Source organism: Sarcophilus harrisii, chromosome 4 (genome assembly GCF_902635505.1).
Source record: "Sarcophilus harrisii chromosome 4, mSarHar1.11, whole genome shotgun sequence".
NCBI classification, from domain to species: domain Eukaryota; kingdom Metazoa; phylum Chordata; class Mammalia; order Dasyuromorphia; family Dasyuridae; genus Sarcophilus; species Sarcophilus harrisii.
The window spans coordinates 67,988,768-68,009,872 of record NC_045429.1 but is presented as its reverse complement, the minus strand read 5'-3'; the positions used below and the strand labels follow the sequence as shown (position 1 = coordinate 68,009,872).

The 21,105-nt window shown below is 32.7% G+C and overlaps 1 protein-coding gene across 6 annotated transcripts in view; it reads right to left on the bottom strand.

Moving 5' to 3' along the window:
* Positions 1-21,105, bottom strand: part of AXDND1 (axonemal dynein light chain domain containing 1) — a 121,396-nt gene that overhangs the window by 24,516 nt on the left and 75,775 nt on the right. For all 6 annotated transcript variants that reach the window (XR_004229298.1, XM_031936962.1, XM_023503919.2 and 3 more), the window contains 2 exons: positions 7,705-7,913; positions 952-1,048 (listed from right to left, as the gene is read on the bottom strand). Coding sequence is in view for 5 of the 6 variants with exons in the window: in XM_031936962.1 (XP_031792822.1) it covers positions 952-1,048; positions 7,705-7,913 (306 nt within the window). In the remaining variant the exon portion in view is untranslated. The remainder of the gene's footprint in view (positions 1-951; positions 1,049-7,704; positions 7,914-21,105) is intronic.

The following is a 21,105-nucleotide window of genomic DNA, read 5'->3' as shown; positions in this document are numbered from 1 at the left end:
AGAGAGAAAAAAGTTTATGGAGGTAGAAAAGGGTAGAAGTTTAGCTTTTCATACTCCAATCAAATGAGTTAAAATAAAAAAAAAACATTTTTCTAATATTAGTATTTATACTGTAAGCAAAACATTTTACAACTATTAACTCATATTATCTTCATAATAACCCTGGGAGATAGGTACTATCCCCATTTTACAGATGAGGAAAATGAGGATGAAAGAGATTTAATGACTCATTTCTTACCCACCTAATTTTCTGGATTTCATTATCTTCAAAATCTCATCCTTCTGTAAGATGAAATCAACTTTTTTATTCATTCTTCCTCAATAATCTCTATCCCTGGAACTCCTTCTATTTAGGAAGAGCATCTGGGAGCTTCTCCCAGACTCTTTTGAGGAACACACACACACACACACACACACACACACACACACACACTCCAGTTTCTTTTTATGTGATATCTTCCCCTATTGATTTGTGAATTTCTTAAGGCTATCTTATGCCTTTCTTTATATTCCTAGAGCACTTAGCACAGTACCTGGCATATAGTACACACTTAATATTTACAGACTCTGATCCAACTAATAAGGCAGAATTTTAACTCATGTCATTCTGACTCTTAAATCCTATCCTCTGTCCACTGTCTCACTTAACGGCCTCTTTTCTCTTTTAGGGAAAAGTTTTTTTTAATGTATTAATGACCCAATTAGAAAGAACCAGAAATAATTTTGTAAAGTTTCAGGGCATCAGAATACTTTATACTAAACTCCCCACTGAACATTTTAGAATTTAGCGGAGCTTTTGGAGTGGGATTTGTTTTATTGGATAGAGACTTTTGGGCTTGCTGTGCTCTAAGCTTTTTAAATGAATTATTCCCAGACTAATCCTACTGCTACAATCTAGAATAAAATGGGTGAGAATTGCTTTATTTATGCATATATTGAAAGGAAGATTACCTTGATCTTTGACAGATTCGTAACTTCCTTAGTAGGATCTGGATGTGTGACAGATGTTTTCTTGGTACTCATTGCTGCCACTGTGCTTTTGCAACAACTGAGGAAACAGAATATTCACAAAATGTGAGCATTATTGGAACTTTTTTCTGCTTTAAATTTCAAAGAAAAGAGAGTTTACTATAACAATAATTCTTTAATACTATACTAGCAAAGAAAACCATCAATTCTGACCCTGTAGAGTCTTGGATATTTGTATCTTGTCTACCACCTAGTAACATTAGTATATGTGTGTATATATATATATATGTATATATGTATATGTATATAAATATGTATGTATAAATATATGTATATGTGTGTGAAAGAGAGAGAGAAAGAGAAAGAAAAAGGGGAGGAGAGGGAGAGAGGAAAGGAAAGAGATTGAGAAAGACAGAGAAAGAGAAAAAGCCTAAAGCTAGTGGTTGAGAACTCAACTTCCTAAATTTGAGGCATTTGTAATATTAAGTTGCCATTTTACTGTTCACTATTAGGTACCTCATTTCAGGCACTAGTTCTTCAAGTTGAGTGAATTGTCATAAATACTATGATTCATTAAGTTATTCATTAAAAAGGCTATCTACATATCTACATAACCATCATTTTTGGTTGACTAAAATAAAAGTGTTAGTTATGCTATGGTAGAAATATCTAATTTTTCAGTTCATGTGGGTTACTGCTCAATATACCTATCATAACACAGAAATTGTAGATGTAAAAATCTAAGTTTTATTGTGCTTAAGCATAAATTTAGAAGTAGAAAAACAACCTTGGAGAAAAAATTAGGATTCTAAGGAGGCTTTTTTAAATAGGAAAAATTATATTAGAGAGCCAGAAAAATCATTTTTTACATACAGCAATCTAGTACATCTTTTTAAGTCATAAAAGTTAAATAAATTTAGTACTTTCTCTTAGGTCATAAAAATTGAACAAAATTAATTAAACAATCATAATCTCATATATCTCCTAAGGAAACAAAACATTAAACAGATTCTGTAAATAAATTGTCAGGTTACAGATTAAACTACATTTAGAAAGTTAACGATGGGTTGATTGATAGGGAAGATTTATATGCCTTAAAAATAAGTAGAATCAGAGTCAGTAGAATCATTTCACAATAAATAAATCACCTCAGGAAGCTCAAAACTCCCTTTTGGTCTCTTATCTGAGGAATGTCAAAGTCTTTACCTAATATTATCATTCCATGAATCAGATTTTAACTAGGTGAAGCTAATATTGACAGTTAGCCAACATGTTCCAGGAATAATGACATAATAAAAATTAATAAAAGAAAATGAAAAATGAAAAAGTATCATGATAGCATATTGAGTTTTTCATAAAGTGAATAGGAAACCAGAAACTTTGGGAAATTTTCTATACAAGACCCATTAGTAACTTGAGTTAAAGTACTTTTCAAAGGACTGAAAATAACAATGCCCTAATGCCCATAAGTCTTCAGATTAACTACTTTATTTCTTACCTAGTATCTTTTTTTATGATTACAGTTTGGCGCTATAGTTTGGACAGCTAGATGGTATAGTGGAGAAAACGCTGGGCCTGAAATCAGAAAGACTTATCTTCATCATTTCTTTAAATCCTGTCTCAAATACTTATTAACTATGTGACCTTGAGCATGCCATTTAACTCTATTTATCTCAGTTTCCTCATCTGTAAAATGAGCTAAGGAAAGAAATGGCAAATCATTCCAGTATCTTTTCCAAGAAAACCCCAAAGAGGGGCACAAAGAATTGGAAATTACTGAAACAAGTGAAGAAGTCTAGTTTGAGATCTAGTATTACTAGTCTCCCTTTACAAATTTTTTCATTGATGTCCTTAATATTCTTGATCTTTTATTCTTCCAGGTGAATTTTGTTTTTTTCTCTTAGCTTTATAAAGTAATTCTCCGGTAATATGATTGGTTATGGTACTAAATAAAATTAATTTAAGTAGTATTAGATTTGTATTATATTGCCTTGGCCCACACATGAGAAATTATTATTTCACCTATTTCTCCATTTATTTATTTAATATTTTTTCAATTATTTGTGCTCATATGATTGTTGGGTGTGTATGCCTTGGCAGGTAGACTCCCAAGTATTTTATACAGTCTATAATTATTTTAAATGGAATTTTTCTTTATATCTCTCCCTGCTGGATTTTGTTAATATACAGATGTGTGTAGGTTTATATCATATACCCCAACTTTGCTGAAGACATTCATTGTTTTGATTAGTTTTTTAATTGACTCCCACAGATTCTTTAAATGAATCATCTTATTATCTGCAAAGAGTGATATTTTGTTTCCTCACTGTTTATGCTTATTCCTTTATTTTTTTCCTGTCTTATTGCTTAAATTTTAAGCAGAAATGTAATGGTGATAATGAATATCGTTATATTACTCCTAGTTTTAATAGAAATATTTTTAGTTTATTTCCATATTGATAATGCTTGCTCTGAGACATAGAAACTAATTATCATTTTAAGAAAAACTCCACTTATTTTTGTGCTGCCTCGTTTTTTAAACTAGAATTGATGTTAGATTTTGTCAAAAGTTTTTTTTTTGGTATCTATTGAAATAATATGATTTCACATATGAAATAATCATATGTGTTGTTTTTATTGTTAATGTAGTCTGTTGTACTTATATTTAATTTCTTGTACAAAGCCAGTGTGTTCATAGTGATATTTTGTGATATATAGCTGCAATCTCCTTGTTTGCATTTAATTTAAATTTTTTTGCATCAATATTCATCAGGGAAATTGGTCTATAGTTTTCTTTCTCTGTGTTGACTCTCCTTGACTTAGTATCAAGACTATATTTATGTCAAAGAAAGAATTTGGTGGTTTCTTCTTTACCTATTTTTTCAAGCAATATGTATATTAGTCTTTAAATGTTTGATAAAATTAGCTTGTAAATTCATCTGGTTCAGGGATATTTTTCTTATGGATTGTTCAAATTCCTTTTTTTTTGAAGACAGGGTTATTTAATTCAATATCCTTTATTAGTCTGGAAAATTTATACTTTTGTAAATATGTGTCTATTTTACTAAGGCTGACAGTTTTATTGCATATAGTTAGGCACAATAAATTTACCTTTTTCATTTTTGATACTGGTAATTTTTTTAACATCAAATTAACTGGTGGTTTACCTATTTTATTGCTCTCTTCAAAAAGCCAACTCATAGTTTTATTTATTAATTCAATGGATTTTTTGCTTTCGATTTTTCTACTCTTTCTTTTAACTTTTTGTATTTCTGTTTTGATGTTAATTGAATGTTTATTTGTTGATTTTCTCCTTTTTTAGTTACATACTCAATTTGTTGATCTATTCTTTTTCTCTTTTATTGATGTAAATGTGTAAAGACATAAACTTTACTTAAGTATTTCTTAGCCTATATCCCAAAATTTTGGTAGGTTTTATCATTATTGTCATGATTTTTAATGAAATTATTGGTTGTTTCTATTAATGGTTGACTCCTCAGAATTAAGAGATTTATTTTTAAATTAATTTTTAATCTATGCATCAAAGGTTTTCAATTGAATGTACTTTTATTGCATTATGGTCATAAATATTTAATCTTTCTGATTTTCTGCATTTATCTGTGAAATAACAAATTTTACTACAATTTTTATAAAGGTACCATCCACAGCTTAGAAATAGGCATACTCCTTTCTATTTCCATTCAGTATTTTCCAGGAGTTGATCATAACTAATTTTTTTCTAAAATTCAAATAGCCACTTTAATTTCTTGTTTGTGGCTAGGTTTACCTAGGTCTGAGTGGGGTAACCTCCTAATATAATTTTACTACTTTATCCTATTATGCAATCCACTTTTCCATTCTTCTTTTTAGATCATATAAAAATAAAAGACTCACACTGGAGTTCTCTAGTCTGTCTCTAAAACTCTTAATAATGATAAAGTTTTGATGAGTTACATATATTACCTCTTCCATACAATAATGTAATTTTTTTATTCCCTTATGTTTTCTCACTCACATCTATCTTTTTATGCTTCTCAAATTCTCTATTTGTATGTCAGATTGTCTATTCAACTATGGTCATCTAATCAGAAATGCATGAAAGTCCTTCTTTTCATTTAATGCCCATTCTTCCCCCTGTAGCATTAAACTCAGTTTATTCTTGGTTATATACCTAACTTCTTTGCCTTCTGGAATATTTCAACCCTCCATTCCTTTATTAGCTGTTAAATCATATTAAATCCTGACTTGTTTAGTGGTCCTTGAATTTTTTTTCTGGTTGTTTGCAGTATTTTCTCTTTGACTTCGGAGTTCTGTATTTTAGCTACATATTCCTAAAAGTTTTCTTTTGGGGGTTTCTTTCAAGAAGTGACCTGTGGATTTTCTCAATTTCTACTTTGATCTTTGGGTCTAAGATATCTGAGACACTATAATTTATTGAAATATGATATCTAGGCTCTTTGGGGGGTTTCAGGATAAACAATGATTTTTAGATGATTTTTTTTCTATTTTCCAAGTCAGTTATTTTTCCTATAGTATATTTCATAATTTCTTTTCTTTTTAAGGTTTTTGACTATATTATTTCTTCACATTTCACAGAGTCATTAGCATTCTAATTTTAAGATAAATTCTAATTTTTAAGGAATTGTTTTCTTCAGCAAGATTTTATTCCATTTTTATTGAATTTTTTTATACAACTTTCTTGGTTAGCTCTCATTTCTTTTTTCATTTTTTTCCTCTACTGCTTTTATTTTTTATTTTTTTTCTCTATTTCTTTAACTCTTCTAAAGATTTCTTTTTTGTATCCTAGCTCTATTTTTCTTGAGGCTTTGCTTATCAATGTTTTCAAGTAATTTTCTTCTTCATTTGTGTCAATTTGTCATTGAAAAAATTGCATTAATTCCATTTTGTAATTGATTTTATTTTATATCAATTACTGACATTTTGTATAACTAGTTAAGTCATGTTTCTTTAAGTTCAGAACCAGTTCAGAAGTTTAGTCTTCCTTTCTAAACTAAGTTGTCAGTCATTTAAAATCTTAGCTTGCTGAAAAGCTGAGATCCTATTTATTAGCAAATTTGTTCTTTGCTGATAAATTGATTGTGTGCAGAGCTTTGTGCCTCAGTTTACTTTTACTTCGATTGCAATATCATCATAGTAGATCTTTGTGGTTAGGCTCCTTTTGTTTATTTATTTGTTCATTCCTCCAATTTACCTCTTGACTTTGGACTTTATGTTAGTGTTGGACTTTGCTCACATCTGGAGGCAGGGGAAGGAGGATGTCTGGCCTGAGCTTCTGTTGCTTTCACAGTTCAGTCTAGAGCCCTATAAGTTTTCAGTTCTTCCAAAGTCAAATGGTCCAGGGAGAGATCTGTCTTCCATCCTCCTGGTCTGGGTTCTACAATTTCCTGACCCAGGTTTAGGTTTACTGGCCTATGTGTAATTGAGTTTCTGTAGACTGTTGCTGGACTCAATTGCTCTTAGCCCACTGAGAGGCTCTGCAGTATCAAACTAATGAATTGCTGGTTTCTTTTTGGTCTTAGTCTCCCTGCTCTGGTTTTTCCACTGCAGGATAATGTGCTGGGCTAAAGGGTAGAATGGAGTCATTGCTCTGCTTCTCAATCAGAGCCATATAGCTAAGTTTCTGAAATGTGTTTTGTGTTCATGCTCTGTTAGGGACCCTGGTCCTCTCCATGTTGGATCTCTGATTCAGAATTGGCCAATGGGTGACAGGCTGGATGTTAGCCATTTCTGAATCCAGTGCTAGTTCTCAGGTGGCCTTGCATCTATTTCTCTCCTGGTGCACTATACCAATTCCCTACCTCCCTCTGGGAGCAGGAATGCTCCTGGATACAGCTGCTGCCACCCTAGTGTACATATTCCTCTCCATCTATCTTCCTAAACTGTTCTGGGCTAGAAAAATGACTATGACTTTTTCTCGGTTTTCCCAATCATATTTTGGTTTGGCACATTTTCTAGGTTGTTGTAGAAGAGGTGTGTTGGGAGAGCTACTCAGAAATGTTTCATTCTGCCTTCCCAACTCTGTTTCTTCTCAGAGTTGTTTCAATGTGCATTTCTTTAGTCATTAAGGATTTAAAGCATTTTTTCACATGACTTTATCAATATCCTTTTAAAACTGTGACCTGAATACATGACTTAAGACATGGACATACAATGGCTTTGAATTACAAATCTATTACCTCATTATTCCCAGAAGCTATGACTCTAAATTTAGCCCAAGACTGCATTACTTGTTTTATTTTGTTTTTAGTGGCTATATTATAACACTTACTAATATTGAGCATATAAAATCCCCATATCTTTTTTAGACAAAATGAAATCTAACCATATTCCCCTATCTTGTTCTTCTATCTTGTCCTTGTAAAGTTGATTTTTTTTTTCACCAAAATGCAATACTTCACATTTATCCCTATTCAATTTCATCTTAAATTTAGCCCAGAGCTCCATTTTATCAAGATCTTTTGAAATTCTGACTCTGTTACCAAATGTAACAGCTATTCTCCCCCATTTTGTGTCTTCTATAAATTGGATAAGCATGTCAGAAAGGCCTCTATTCAAATTTTTTATTTAAAAATGTTTTTAAATATTAAAAAAAACAGTATGGATGAAGTACAAATCTCTTGAAAATATCTTTCGAGATTAAGTTAATGTAGACTTATTATTACTACTTTATATTTATCTTATCTTCATAAGTATAACATCAATCATCACTTTCACCTGAATATATAGATTGAGAATCGGCTCAACATTTTTGCCAGTGATATGCCTTCTATCTCCAACATAGCAACACCTGTATGAAGATGAATTTCCTCCTCACTGAGCTCCTGTTGAGTCTTTGGGAGACTATGCTCATCAGAATGGTCAGGTACCATTAAAATCAACAAATTTACCATCCACTTAATCATGGCTATATGGAGTTCATTCACCTTTAGGAAGAAAAATATTATTTTAAAAGATTAGATTTCACATGAACCATTTAAATTTCATTAAAGTTATATTGCATTTAGGCATTGGAGATGTCTTCAATCTTTGGATCCTGACTTTAATGATATTATGTTGCTTAAATCTAATATCTAGTTTCATCATAAAATAGCTCCTGAATCCTTTATTCATTATAGCATATGAGCTTCTGTCTTCCTATCTCTAGTTTTGCTTAGAATGTTAATAAAAGGCACTATTCTGCTGCCATTTAAAGAGAGCTATTTCCTCAGAAAGAAATGCAATGGAAAGGATGCCAGTGTGTAGCCTTTAAAAAACATTTTCTTGTGACACTAAGAAAGAACTGATAAACAGAAGTATGCACAGTATGAAGACCTGTGTGTGTGTGTGTGTGTGTGTGTATGTGTGTGTGTATGTATGTATGTATGTATATATGGTGGAGCGGGGTAGAGAAGGAGGAAAGAAGACAGTTAAGAACTTAAAATGTAATCAAAAAATAAATTTAATTTAGTTAAAAAACACTTTCAAAGTTTAGTTCCCCAATTAAAATGCACGATTTATAGAATTCAAACAAAGTTGTGCAAATAAGCATCTGTTTTTATATACTTATGATTAAGCTTTATAAATTTCATAGAGTTTTAAAATTGGAGAGCTAAAAAGAATTTAATCAAACCCTCTCATTTTACAGGTAACAAAACTGAAACCTAGAGAAGGTAAGCAACTTGCCTAGTCAATTTACCAAACCCTCATTAAGAGGCAGTATATTGTAATGGATTGAGCCCTGGGACTGAAATAATATTTGGATTAGAATACTCTGCTTGGCTTTGAAAGCTCTTCCTAATTTCCCAGTTTTCTTATGACCTACTCTCCTCCACATAATCTACAATCTAGCAACATCTACCTTCTTGTTGTTTTTTGGACATGACACTCCATCTTTCAACTGAATATCTTGTTTCTGGTTTTCCTCCATGCCTGGAATGCTCTCCCTCATTGCCTCCACCTTACCTGGTTTTTAAAACTTGGCCCAAACCCTACCTTTTGCAGGTCTTTCCCATCCTCCCTCTTCTGAGTGTCTTCTGTTTTGTAGTTATTTTCCATCTCTCTGTATGTATTCTGTATGTTCAAAATCATTTTCATGGTATCTCTCTCACTAAAATGTAAACTCTTTGAGGGAAGGGACCATTTTTAAACCTTTCTTTATATCCCAAATACTTAGTAACAAGCAGAGTGCTTAATGAATGCTTATGACTGACTAACTTACTGAACATAGTAAACTAATCATTGTCAAGCTACTAATCCTCCCCAAGCCTCAGTAATTAAGACTCTAAAGTTATGGTTAATGACATTCTCACACTGATGGAATTGCAAGGATTTGCTATAAAAATGTTATTATTAAGTATCTACTGTGTGCAAAGGCTGGTACTTGGGGAAATGTAAAGGTTAGATAAGATCTAAGTGTCTGTGATCACAGATTTTAAGAGTCTACTAGAGAAAGTAGATAGATATACATATAACTAGAATACAAAATATCACATCATAAATATGTTAGAAAGGTGTGAAATCAATTTCTATTTAAGGTTCAAGCTTAGAGACTGGTGAGATCATGGGAAAGATGTCATTTGAAGTATATTTTGAAGTATCAGCAAGAATTTAACCAGCAAAGAAGGAGACATTCTAGGTGGAAGAAACAGCATGGGAAAAGCACAGAAGAGGAGACCCACTGAATGTGATTAGGAAATGAGAAGTAATCTAGTTTAATGGAAATACTTAGAAGAATTATAAGTGATAAGCTAGAAAGGTAGGGTGGTGAGAAGCTAAGGAAGATTTTTGAATGCCAGGCAAAGAAGAATGAATTTGATTCATTAAGTACAAAGAAATCACTGACAGAACACAGGTAGTAAATAAATAGATTTACAAATAAATAAGGTTATTTTGTCAGCAATCTATAATATGAATCCTTTAATATAGAGAGGGAGGGAGAGGTCAAGATGAGGTGATCTCTTAAGAAGTTGTTGTAATAGTCTATGCAAGTGTTAATGAAGACCTGGACTAGTGTAGACACAATGGATGAAGATGAAGATCAGGAATGTGGTATAGGTGGAAGTAACAAGACATGGTCATTGATTGTATATAGATTGGATATGATAAATTAGGGGAAAGAAAGAAGTTGTAACCTTGGAAAACTGAATTCTATTGATGAAAAAGAGAAGTCAAAAGAAGAAAAGGATAATAAGTACCTAAGTACTTGCTATGTGCTAGGCAAAAATGAAACAATCTCTCTCCTCAAAGAACTTATGTTTTGTTGAGAACAATGTCTGAATGGGACATAAAAAAGGTAAGAAAAGGTTTGGCTGATTTTTTTAAAAACAGAATTGGGATGACTTATGAGTATTAGTAGGCAAATGGGAAGGAATTGGTGGAAAGACTGAAGATTATTGAGAAAAGGGGAATGATTGCTGGAGGATTCAGGGAAAAGGATCTAAGAGTGTAAGCAAAAGAATTAGCATCAATGAGAAGTAACGATTCTTTTCCTTTGTGCTTCCTGCACAGGAAGAGTTCATAAATGATAAACAGTAACAAGAAGTTTTGACAAATGGGAAGGAGAAATGAGAGAGTTCACTTTGGACAGCTTCAGGTTGTTCAAGAAAATAGGAGACTGTGATTGGCTGTAGGTAAGTGCATGAATGATGGCTGAAGAACTGAGACATATCAAACAATCTTTGTGGAGGATGAAGTTGGCTATTTTTAAGGAGGTTACATTCTAATAAGTGGAAAAATCAACAGGAAAACAGAAAATAGAAACATGGTAATTTGGGGAGGGAATCAACACAGGATATACAACTGGATTCAGTACAGGAGGTCCTCTGCATCACCCATCTGGACTAATGGCTTTGATCACTGTAAAGGGCTGAAACTCTGAGTTGATGCACTGGAATCAGACAACCAAGCATTTAAGGCTAATTACCGATTGAACAATACTCTATTAGCATATGCTTGGAAAATGGCTCTTCCCACTATTCTGTGCTGGTTCAATCTTTTGGTGTATACAGATAATCGTAGGAGGGATTAGGAGGTGGAGTAAAACAAGCCAGAGTCACTTTTGCAGTGGATGAGGAGAAGGGAGGTTGTGGAGAGCTTGTGTCCATTCCCTTCACTTCTACCCCTAAAGACCAAGAATAAAGACCAAGGACTTTTGCTTATCCTGACTTGGGCTGATTCTAAGGCATTCAGGGTACTAACACGGATTTCACATACATCACTACTGTATGTACTAACCCATATTTCCTAGTTAAGCAATAGCACCCCCTTTTAAAAAACTTACCCTATTTATATTTTTAGTCTTTTTATATCACAGTTATTTCTGGTGAAAGACCCCTTCTTATCCCAACTTCCCAAGGTTCAAACTCCTTTTAACAAAGAAAAACAATTAAGAAAAAAGATTGCATACTGTGAGCACACCTAACAGTGTATATAAATTCTTCCCTGATAGTCTTCTTCCAGGCCCTCTAAAGAAAGAGGGAGGTAGATTTCATTATCTGTTTTCTGACTGTGCTGTCTTAGAGTAGACAAACCAAGACCTGAGAAAGAACTTGACTTAAAAAGGCCAATGGTCTCTCATTGAATCTGGGACCATCTCCAGTCATCCTGATCTATGTCTTGCTGATGGGACAATTAAGATCCCAGCAAAGGGCCATGTACCTGCTAATGTCCCAGTGACTGGATGAGCCATAAGGAATGGATTGGACAGGACTGTTTTTGGCCCCTCAAAGAGCCTTTGTTTCCTTTGGGCCCTCGTTGAATCCCCTCGAATGAAGATGCTAATACCTACCTCCCAGGATTAATGTGAAAATAAAATGAGATATCTATAAAACATTTGTAAAACTTAAAGTACTTTACAAAGAGTTATCATTATTCCATATTTATGCTATTGCTTACAGCACACAAATATTCTACTGGTGTTCTCATAATCATAGATTTTAAGCTATTCCCATATATTTTTCTACTAGAAGGACTATTATTAATATTTTGGCATACAGTAGACCTTTGTTTCTGTCTTTAATGCCTTTGGTGTACATGTAAAGTAGTAAAATCACTGGATAAAAGGGGTATATACATTTAGCCATTTTTCTAATCTAATTCTATTTTGGGTAGTTCGATGGCACAATAGTTAGAAGGTTAGGTCTTGAGTTAGGAAGACTCATCTTAATGAATTTAAATCTGGCCTCAGATTTACCAGCTGGGTGATCCGGGGTAAATCACCTGATCCTGTTTGCGTTGGTCTCCTCATGTGCAAAATAAGCTGGAGAAGGAAAAGGCTAAACACAAGCCCAAATGGGGTCATGAAGATCTGGACATGACTAGAATGACCGAACAATTCCAAATCAACATCCAAAATTGTTGAAAAAATTTATATTTTCACTAACAATATACCTGTCTTAGCAAATACCTGGCATATAATAGATATTTAATAAATGCTAGTTAACTGTCTTTCTATAGCCCTTCCAATGTTGAAAATGTTCCCATTTTGTCAATTTGCCAATTTGTAGGGCATAAGATGAAATCTCAGACTTTCTTGGAATTTGAATTTCTCTTACTATCAGTCATATGGAGCCTGCTTTAAAATGGCCATTTGTATTTTGCAATTTTTTTGGAAATTGTTCATGTTCTTTGTTCACATTAGTTGGGTATTATGCATGTTGTTGATTTCCTGTCTTAGTTTCAGATAACAATAGCTTTTATGACTATTATCTCTTTTAATCTTTACCATAACCCTGCAGGGTAGTTGATGTTATCCTCATTTTACAGATGAGTAAAATGAGGCAGTTTTTTAAAGTTATTTGCCCAGAGTCACATAGCAAGTGCCTAAGGGCACATTTGCTCTTAGGTTCTCCTAACTCCAGATATTGGACTCTAGCCACTGTGATACCTAAGCACTGAATATAATATGCTAGGATAAAATGTTGAATAAATCTAATTTCTGCTAAACAAATTCCTAATTTTTTCTCCAGTTCTTGTCCAAAAAGGAGTTCTCCCTCGTTCCCCCCCCCACACACACACACACCATTTATATTATTGGGTTAGCAAACATCAGGCTACTGTTCTTGATTACTTCTGGTCTTATCTAGATCAGGTCTTCTTAAATTTTTTCCACTCATGACCTCTTTTAGCTCAAGAAATTTTTACACAATCCCAGGTACATAAGTATGTAAAGTCCATAGACAAAACATTTACAGAGAAGTCACAATTTTAAAACTTCCATATTCAGTTATGCAACCCAACATGAAGTTGCTACACTGAGTTTAGGAAGCTTTGATCTAAACAATTAAATAGTATAATAGATCAATTCTTTTTTTTCCCCTGAGGCAACTGGGGTTAAATGACTTGCCCAGGGTCACACAGCTAGGAAGTATTAAGATCGATCCCTCTTTTCTTCCTTTTCTCCTTCCTTCTCTTTTCTCCTTCCTTTCCTCTTTCCTTTTTTCCCTTCTTTCCTTCCTTCTTTTTCCTCCTTCTGTCCTTTCTTCTTTCTCCCTTTCCTCCTTCCTTCCTTCCCTCCTTCCCTTTCTTCCTTTCCTTTCTCCTTTTCCTTCCTTCCATCTTTTTTGTCCCTTTCCTTCTTTCTTTCCCTCCTTCCTTCCTTCCTTTTTTTTTTGTTTCTTCTTTGTTTTTGTTTTGTTTCTTCAAAAAATATCAAATGCTTTTGATGATTACTGCTTTATAATACAATTTGAGGTCTGACATCCTTTCATTTATAGTTTTCCTCATTTTCCATGAGGTTATAGATCTTCTGTTCCTCCAAATTAATTGTTATTGTTTCAGAAAAAAATTAATATCAAAATGTCCCCTTGTAATTGTTAAAGCACTAAATTTGTAAGTCAATTTTGGTAATATTATTATTATTTTATTATATTGCACTATCAAATGATAAACAATGAGTTTCTAATTACTTGACATCTTTTATGTAGAAAACATTTTGTAATTGTATTTATATAAATGTTGTATGTATCTAGATTAATTCCTAGATAGTTTATATAGACTAATGCTCAGATACTTTATATTATGCAGTCATTTTGAATTGAAGGCTTTAGCTTTCAGTTAAAACTACATAGAAACACTGATGACTTTGTCAATTTATTTTTAGTCTTCTACTTTGCTGAAGTTATTTAGTATCTTAGTAATTTTGCTGATTTTTTGTGATCTTCTCAGTATACTATCACAACTCCTGCAAACACACATAATTTTGTCTTCTCTTTGATAAATGTTTATATCTTTAATTTAGTTCTATGTTATTGGTTTTTTAATTGTTTTATTTTTTTCTGATTATACATGTACATTAACTTTTTTAATACATATTTCTTTACAAATCATGTTGGGAGAGAAAATCTTATCAAAAGGGAAAAACCACAAAAGAAAAAAAAAGTGAACATATCATGTGTTGCATTTACATTCAATTTCCATAGTTCTCTTTCTGGATGCAGATGGCATTTTCTATCCAAAGTGTATTAGGATATCTTTGGATCACTGAACTACCAAAAAGAACCAAGTCTTTCATAGTTGATCATTGCACAATCTTGCTGTTACAGTGTACAATATCTTCCTGGTTCTGCTTGTTCCACTCAGCATCTGTTCATATAAATCTTTCCAAGTCTTTCTAAAATCAGCTTGTTCATCATTTTTATAGAACAATAATATTCCATTACTTTCATATACCACAACTTATTCAGCCATTCCAGTTAATGGGCATCCATTCATTTTCCAGTTCTTTGCTACCAGAAAAAGAGCTGCTATAAACATTTGTTCACATTTGGGTCCTTTTCCCTTCTTGATGATTTCCTTAGGATACAAACCCAATAGTAGCATTGCTAGATCAAAGGTAGGCTTAGTTTAATAGCTTTGGGCATAATTTCAAATTGTTCCTCAGAATGGTTCAATCATTTCACAACTCCGCCAATAATGTATCAGTGTCCCAGTTTTTCCACACCCACTACAATATTTATCATTATCTCTTCCTGTCGTCTAATCAGTCTGAGAGATGTTAGGTGGCACCTCACCATTGTTTTTAATTTGCATTTCTTTAATGGTGATTTAGAGCATTTTTTCATGACTATAGATGGCTTTAATTCCATCATTTGAAAATTGTCTGTTCATATCCTTTAAACATTTATCAATTGGGGAATGACTTGAATTCTTATAAATTTGACACAGTTATGTATTTAACAAATGAGGCCTTTATCAGAAACACTGGCTGTAAATTTTCTCCCCAGTTTTGTACTTCCCTTTTAATCTTGTGTTGGTTTTGTTTGGGCAAAACCTTTTTAATTTAATGTAATCAAAGTTGTCCATTTTGCATTTCATAATGTTCTTTAGTTCTTGTTTGGTCATAAATTCCTCCCTTTTTACAAAGATCTGATAATAAATGATCCCTTGTTCTCCTAATTTGTTTATGGTATCATCCTTTATTCCCAAATGATGTACCCATTTTGACCTTGTTTTGGTATGAAGTGTGAGATATAGGTCAATACGAAATTTCTGACATGTTATTTTTCACTTTAACCAGCAATTTTTATAAAATAGTAAATTCTTTGCCCAGAAGCTGGAGTTTGGGGGTTTATCAAATACTAGATTACTGTAGTCATTATTGTATCATATGAATCTAAGCTATTCCACTGACTTATTTACTAGCCAGTACCAAATGGTTTTGATGACTGCAGCTTTATAGGTTTTAGGTCTGGTACTGCTAGGCCACCATTCTTTGTAATTTTTTTCATTAATTGCCTTGATATTCTTGCCCTTTCATTATTCCAGATTAATTTTATTATTTTTTCTATCTCTATAAAATAAATTTTTGGAAATTTGGTTGGTATGGCACTGAAGAAGTATACCAATTTAGGTAGAATTATCATTTTCATTATATTATCTTGGTCTATCCATGAGTGAGTGATATTTTTCCAATAACCAACATCAAATTTACAACATCAAAATATTTTATTTTGTATAGAATTATTTTAAATGGATTTTCTCTATCTCTTGTTACTGGGCTTTATCAGTGATATAGAGAAATGCTGATGATTTGTGTGGGTTTATTTTATATCCTGTAACTTTGCTAAAGCTGTTATTTCAAGTAGATTTTTGTATGATTTTCTAGGATTCTCTAAGTATATCATATCATATGCAAAAAGTGATAGTTTTATCTCCTCACTGCATATTGTAATTTCTTATTGCTAAAGCAAACATTTCTAGTACAATATTAAATAATAGTGATAGTATTGGGTATCCTCCTTTCAACTTAATCTTATTGGGAACATATCCAGTTTCTCTCCATTATAAATAATGCTTGCTATTGGTTTTAGATAGATGCTGTTTATTCTTTTAAGGAGAATTCCCTTTATCTATATGCTCTCTAGTATTTTTAATAGGAATGGATGCTATATTTTATCAAAAGCTTTTTCTGCATCTATTGAAATTATCATATGATTTCTGTTGGTTTTTATTACTGATATGATCAATTATGGCAATAGTTTTCCTGATATTTAGCCAGTCCTGCATTCCTGATATAAATCCCACTTGGTTATAGTATATTATCCTGTTGTTAACTTTTTGTAATTTCTTTGCTAATATTTTATTTAAATTTTTTGCATCAATATTCATTAGGGAGATTTGTCTGTAATTTTCTCCGTTTTGGCTCTTCCTGATTTAGGTATCAGTATCATCTTTGTGTCATAGAAGTTATTTGGCAGGACTCCTTTACCTATTTTTCCAAAGAGTTTACATGGTGTTGAAATTAATTTTCTTTAAAGGTTTGGTTGAATTCGCTTGTAAATCCATCTGGCCCTGGAGATTTTTTTCCTTAGGGAGTTCACTGATGGTTTGTTCAATTTCTTTTTCTAAAATAAGGCTATTTAATTAATTTATTTCCTCTTTTGTTAATCTGGGCAATTTATATTTTTGCAAACATTCATCCATTGTCAGACTTGCAGGCATACAGTTGGGCAAAATAGCTCCTAATTATGGTGTTAATTTCTTTTTCATTGGTGATGTTTGCCCTTTTATTTTTTGATATTGTAATTTTTTTCTTTCCTTTTTCTAATCAAATTAGTCAAAAGTTTATCAATTTTAGTTTTTGTCATAAACCAACTCTTAGTTTTATTAATTACTACAATAGTTTTCTTAGTTTCAATTTTATTAACCTCTTTTAAGTTTCAGAATTTCTAATTTTATATCTAGTTGGGGGTTTTAAATTTGTTCCTTTTGTAGTTTTAGTTGCATGCCCAATTCACTGATCTCCTCTTTTTCAGTTTTATTCATGTAACTATTTAGAGATATAAAAATTTCCCTAAGAACTGCTTTGGCTGCATCCCATAGATTTCGGGATAGGTTATGTTGTCTTATTGTCATTCTCCTGGATAAAATTATTGTTTCTATGACTTGTTGTTTAACCCGTTCTTTAGAATTAGATTGATTAATTTCCAATTGGTTTTTAGTCTATCTTTCCCTGATCCTTTATTGAATACAATTTTTATTGTATCATGGTCTGGAAAAGAAGCATTTACTATTTCTGCTTTTTTCTATTTGATTTTAAGGTTTTTATGCCCCTATACATGGTCAATTTGTGTGTGGGTGCCATGTACTATTGAAAAAAAGGTGTATTCCTTTCATCTCTATTCAGTTTTCTTCAGAGATTTATCATATCTAAGTTTTCTAGGATTCTAGTAACTTCCCTAGTTTCATTCTTGTTTATTTTGTGGTAAGATTTATCTAATTCTGAGAGAGGGAGGTTCAGGTTCCCCACTAATATAGTTTTGTTATCTATTTCCTTCATGTAACTGGCTTAACTTCTCTAAGAATCTAGATGCTGTACCATTTGGTGCATATACATTTAATATCAATACTACTTCATTGTCTATAGTACTCTTTAACAAGCTTACATCTTTACAGTCTTTAACAAGATGTAATTTCCTTCCTTATCTATTTTAATTAGATTTATTTTTACTTGCTTTATTTAAGATCACAATTGCTATCCCTCCTTTTTTTTTTTTTTTTTTTTTGCTTTGGCTGAAAAACAAGTTCTGCTCCAGCCTTTTACCCTTAATCTGTATGTATCTCTCTGTTTCATATGTTTCTTATAAAGAATATATTTTAGGATTCTGCTTTTTTATCTACTCTGCTATTCACTTCCATTTTGGGGAGGGAAAGTTCATCCCATTCACATTCACAGTTATGACTACCAACTCTGTATTTCCCTCCATCCTATTTTCTCCCCTATATATATTTTTGTTCTTTTCCCACCCTATCCCTTCTTAGTAGTGTTTTGTTTCTAACCCAGCCACACTCTGTCCTTCCTTCTATCATACTGTCTTCTCTTACCCTTTTCTCCTAGTATTTCTGCCCTCTCTTCTATCCAACCCCTCTCTTTTTTTCCCCTTTCTACTCCTACTTACTTATAGGATAAGATAAATTTCTATACCCAACTAAGGGATTACATTATTCATTCTTTGAACCAAAAGTGATGAGATTAAACTTCAGACAATGTTCATCCCCCTTTCTTTCTTTCCTTCTATTGCAATAGGTCTTTTTTGTCTCTTCATGTGATATAATCTGTCCCATTTTATTTCCTATTTCCTCTTCTCCCAATACAATCCTTTTTTTCATTCCTTAATGTCTTTTTTTTTTATATCCTCATATCAGAATCCATTTACAACCACAATCTCCATCCATGTATGCCCCCCCCTCTAACTACTTCAGTAACAGATATCAGTTCTCAAGAGTGACAGATATCATGATCTCATCTAAGGATTTAAATAGTTAACCTTTAAACAACACACACACACACACACACACACACACACACACACACACATTTTTCCTGTTTCCCTTTCTATGCTTCTCCTAAGTCCTGTGTTTGAAGATTAAATTTTCTGTTTATGATAATTGTATAAATATGTATGTATATATTGGATTTAACATATATTTCTACCATGTTTAACAAATATTGTACTACTTGCCATCTAGGATAGGATATTGGGGAACGGGGGAGGGAGGGAAATTGGAACACAAAGTTTTGCAAGAGCTAATGTTGAAGAATTGTCCATGCATATGTTTTAAAAAATAAAAAACTTTAATTATAAAAAAATTTGTTTAGTTATGTTTTTTTTTTAATAGAAGTGATTGAAAGTCTTTGAAAATCTATCTCCTCCTCTGAAAGAGGATGCTCAGTCTCACTGGGTAGTTAATTCTGGGTAGTTAATTCTTTATTGTAACCCAGGTACTTTGTCTTCCAGAATATAGTATTCTAGCCCCTCTGATCCTTTATTGTAGATGCTATCAGATCCTGGGTAATCCTGACTGTTGCTCCTCGATACTTGAATCGTTTTTGTCTGGTAGCTTGCAGTAATTTTTCCTTGAGATTGTAGTTCTGGAGTTTTGCAACAATGTTCCCTGGGATTTTCCTTGTGGGACCTCTTTCTGGAAGTGATTGATGGATTCTTTCAATGACTAATTTCCCCCTGTGGTTCTAGTATATCAGGGCAGTTTTACTTGTTGATCTCTTAAAGAATGTCATCCAGGTTCTGTTGTTGTTATGGCCTTCACGTAAACCAATAATTTTTAAATTGTCTCTCCTGGATCCATTTTCTAGATCAACTTTTTCCAATGAGGTATTTTACATTTTCTTCCATTTTTTCATCCTTTTTAATTTGTGTGACTAATTCTTGATTCATTAATTTCCATTTGCCCCATTCTAGTATTTAATGTGTGATTTTCTTCAGTTACTTTTTGTATCTCTCTTTTCATTTGATTAATTCTGCTTTTCAAGGTGGTATTTTCTTCAGTGAATTTTTTTGTATTTGGCCTATTTTGTTTTTTAAGGAATTGATTTCTTCAGTGGTTTTTTTTTTTTTGCATTTGGTCAATTGCATTTTTTAAAGGAATTTTCTTCAATTTTTTTCCTTCCTTTTTCAAGCTGTTAACTCTCTCTTGCATCTCTCTCATTTCTTTTCACATTTTTTCTTCTACCTCTTTTATTTGCCTTTTAAATCTTTTATGAGCACTTCCAAGAAACCTTTTTGGGCTTGAGACCAATTAATATCACTCTTTGAGATTTCCTCTTTGGACATTTTGACTTTGTCTGAGGTGATGGTTTGGTCTTCCCTGTCACCATAATAGCTTTCTATGGTCAAGATTCTTTTCTGTTTCTTCCTCATTTTCTTTCATTTTCTTTTTGTATTTCCTCTTTTATGACTTTTATGGTTCAGCTCTGCTCCTGGGGTACATTTCCAGCTTCTTGTGCATCTCTGAGCCTTGGCTATGGGCATAGAGGCCCTTGGTATTTGGTGTCTAGCCAAAGGTAGCCCTCCTTCTCTTTCCAGGAAACAGCCTGGTTTCCCTAGCTGTAAATTTGCCTTCTGAACTGGTATTGGGGGCTGTCCCACTGGTCTCCTCATGACTGAGCCAGGACTGAGGGTCTCCATTGCTGATCTGCTGTGATTAAGACCCTCTCACTGGCTTTTTTCCAGATTCCTTCTGAGCTCTTTTTCCATCCCAGTGAGACTGACCTTTCTTGAAGTCCTCCTAATCTATCTTGAGCTGAAGAAGCTTGAGATGGAGAGTCCATCAGACTCTGTTTAGAGGCTTTGTTTCATGTGAATTTCAAGAGAACATGGGAGAGAGTTCAAGCTCTCACTATTATATCCAGAATTTTAAAATGTCAAATAATGAGCTACAATTATGTAGAGAAATTCTCCAAATTAAATCATCAACAAGCACTCTTAAAACATCTGGAAGATTTCAGTGCAAATATGAGAAAATAGCAAGAAATATATGGAAAAGTAAAATTCAGAAAAAAGAAATAGATGACACAGAAGTCTCATGATTATACATTATGAACATTTCCTTTGAGAAAAGAATTGATAGGTGCTGAACATAGCAAGCACCAAATAACATTGTAAAAAGAAAAAGAAAGAAAATGATTATATTTTGACAGAAACCAAATAATTTGGTTGTTATTTATGTGTTAATTATCCCTGAGTCAAGTTGTCAGTGGATAGTCAAACTACCAGCTTGTCAGGGTAAAGATGGAAATTAGTTATTTTTTAAAAAAAATAATGAGAAGAAAACACCATTTGTATCCAGAGGAAAAAACTATGCAGAATGAATGTAAAGCAAATGTGCCATGTTCACTTT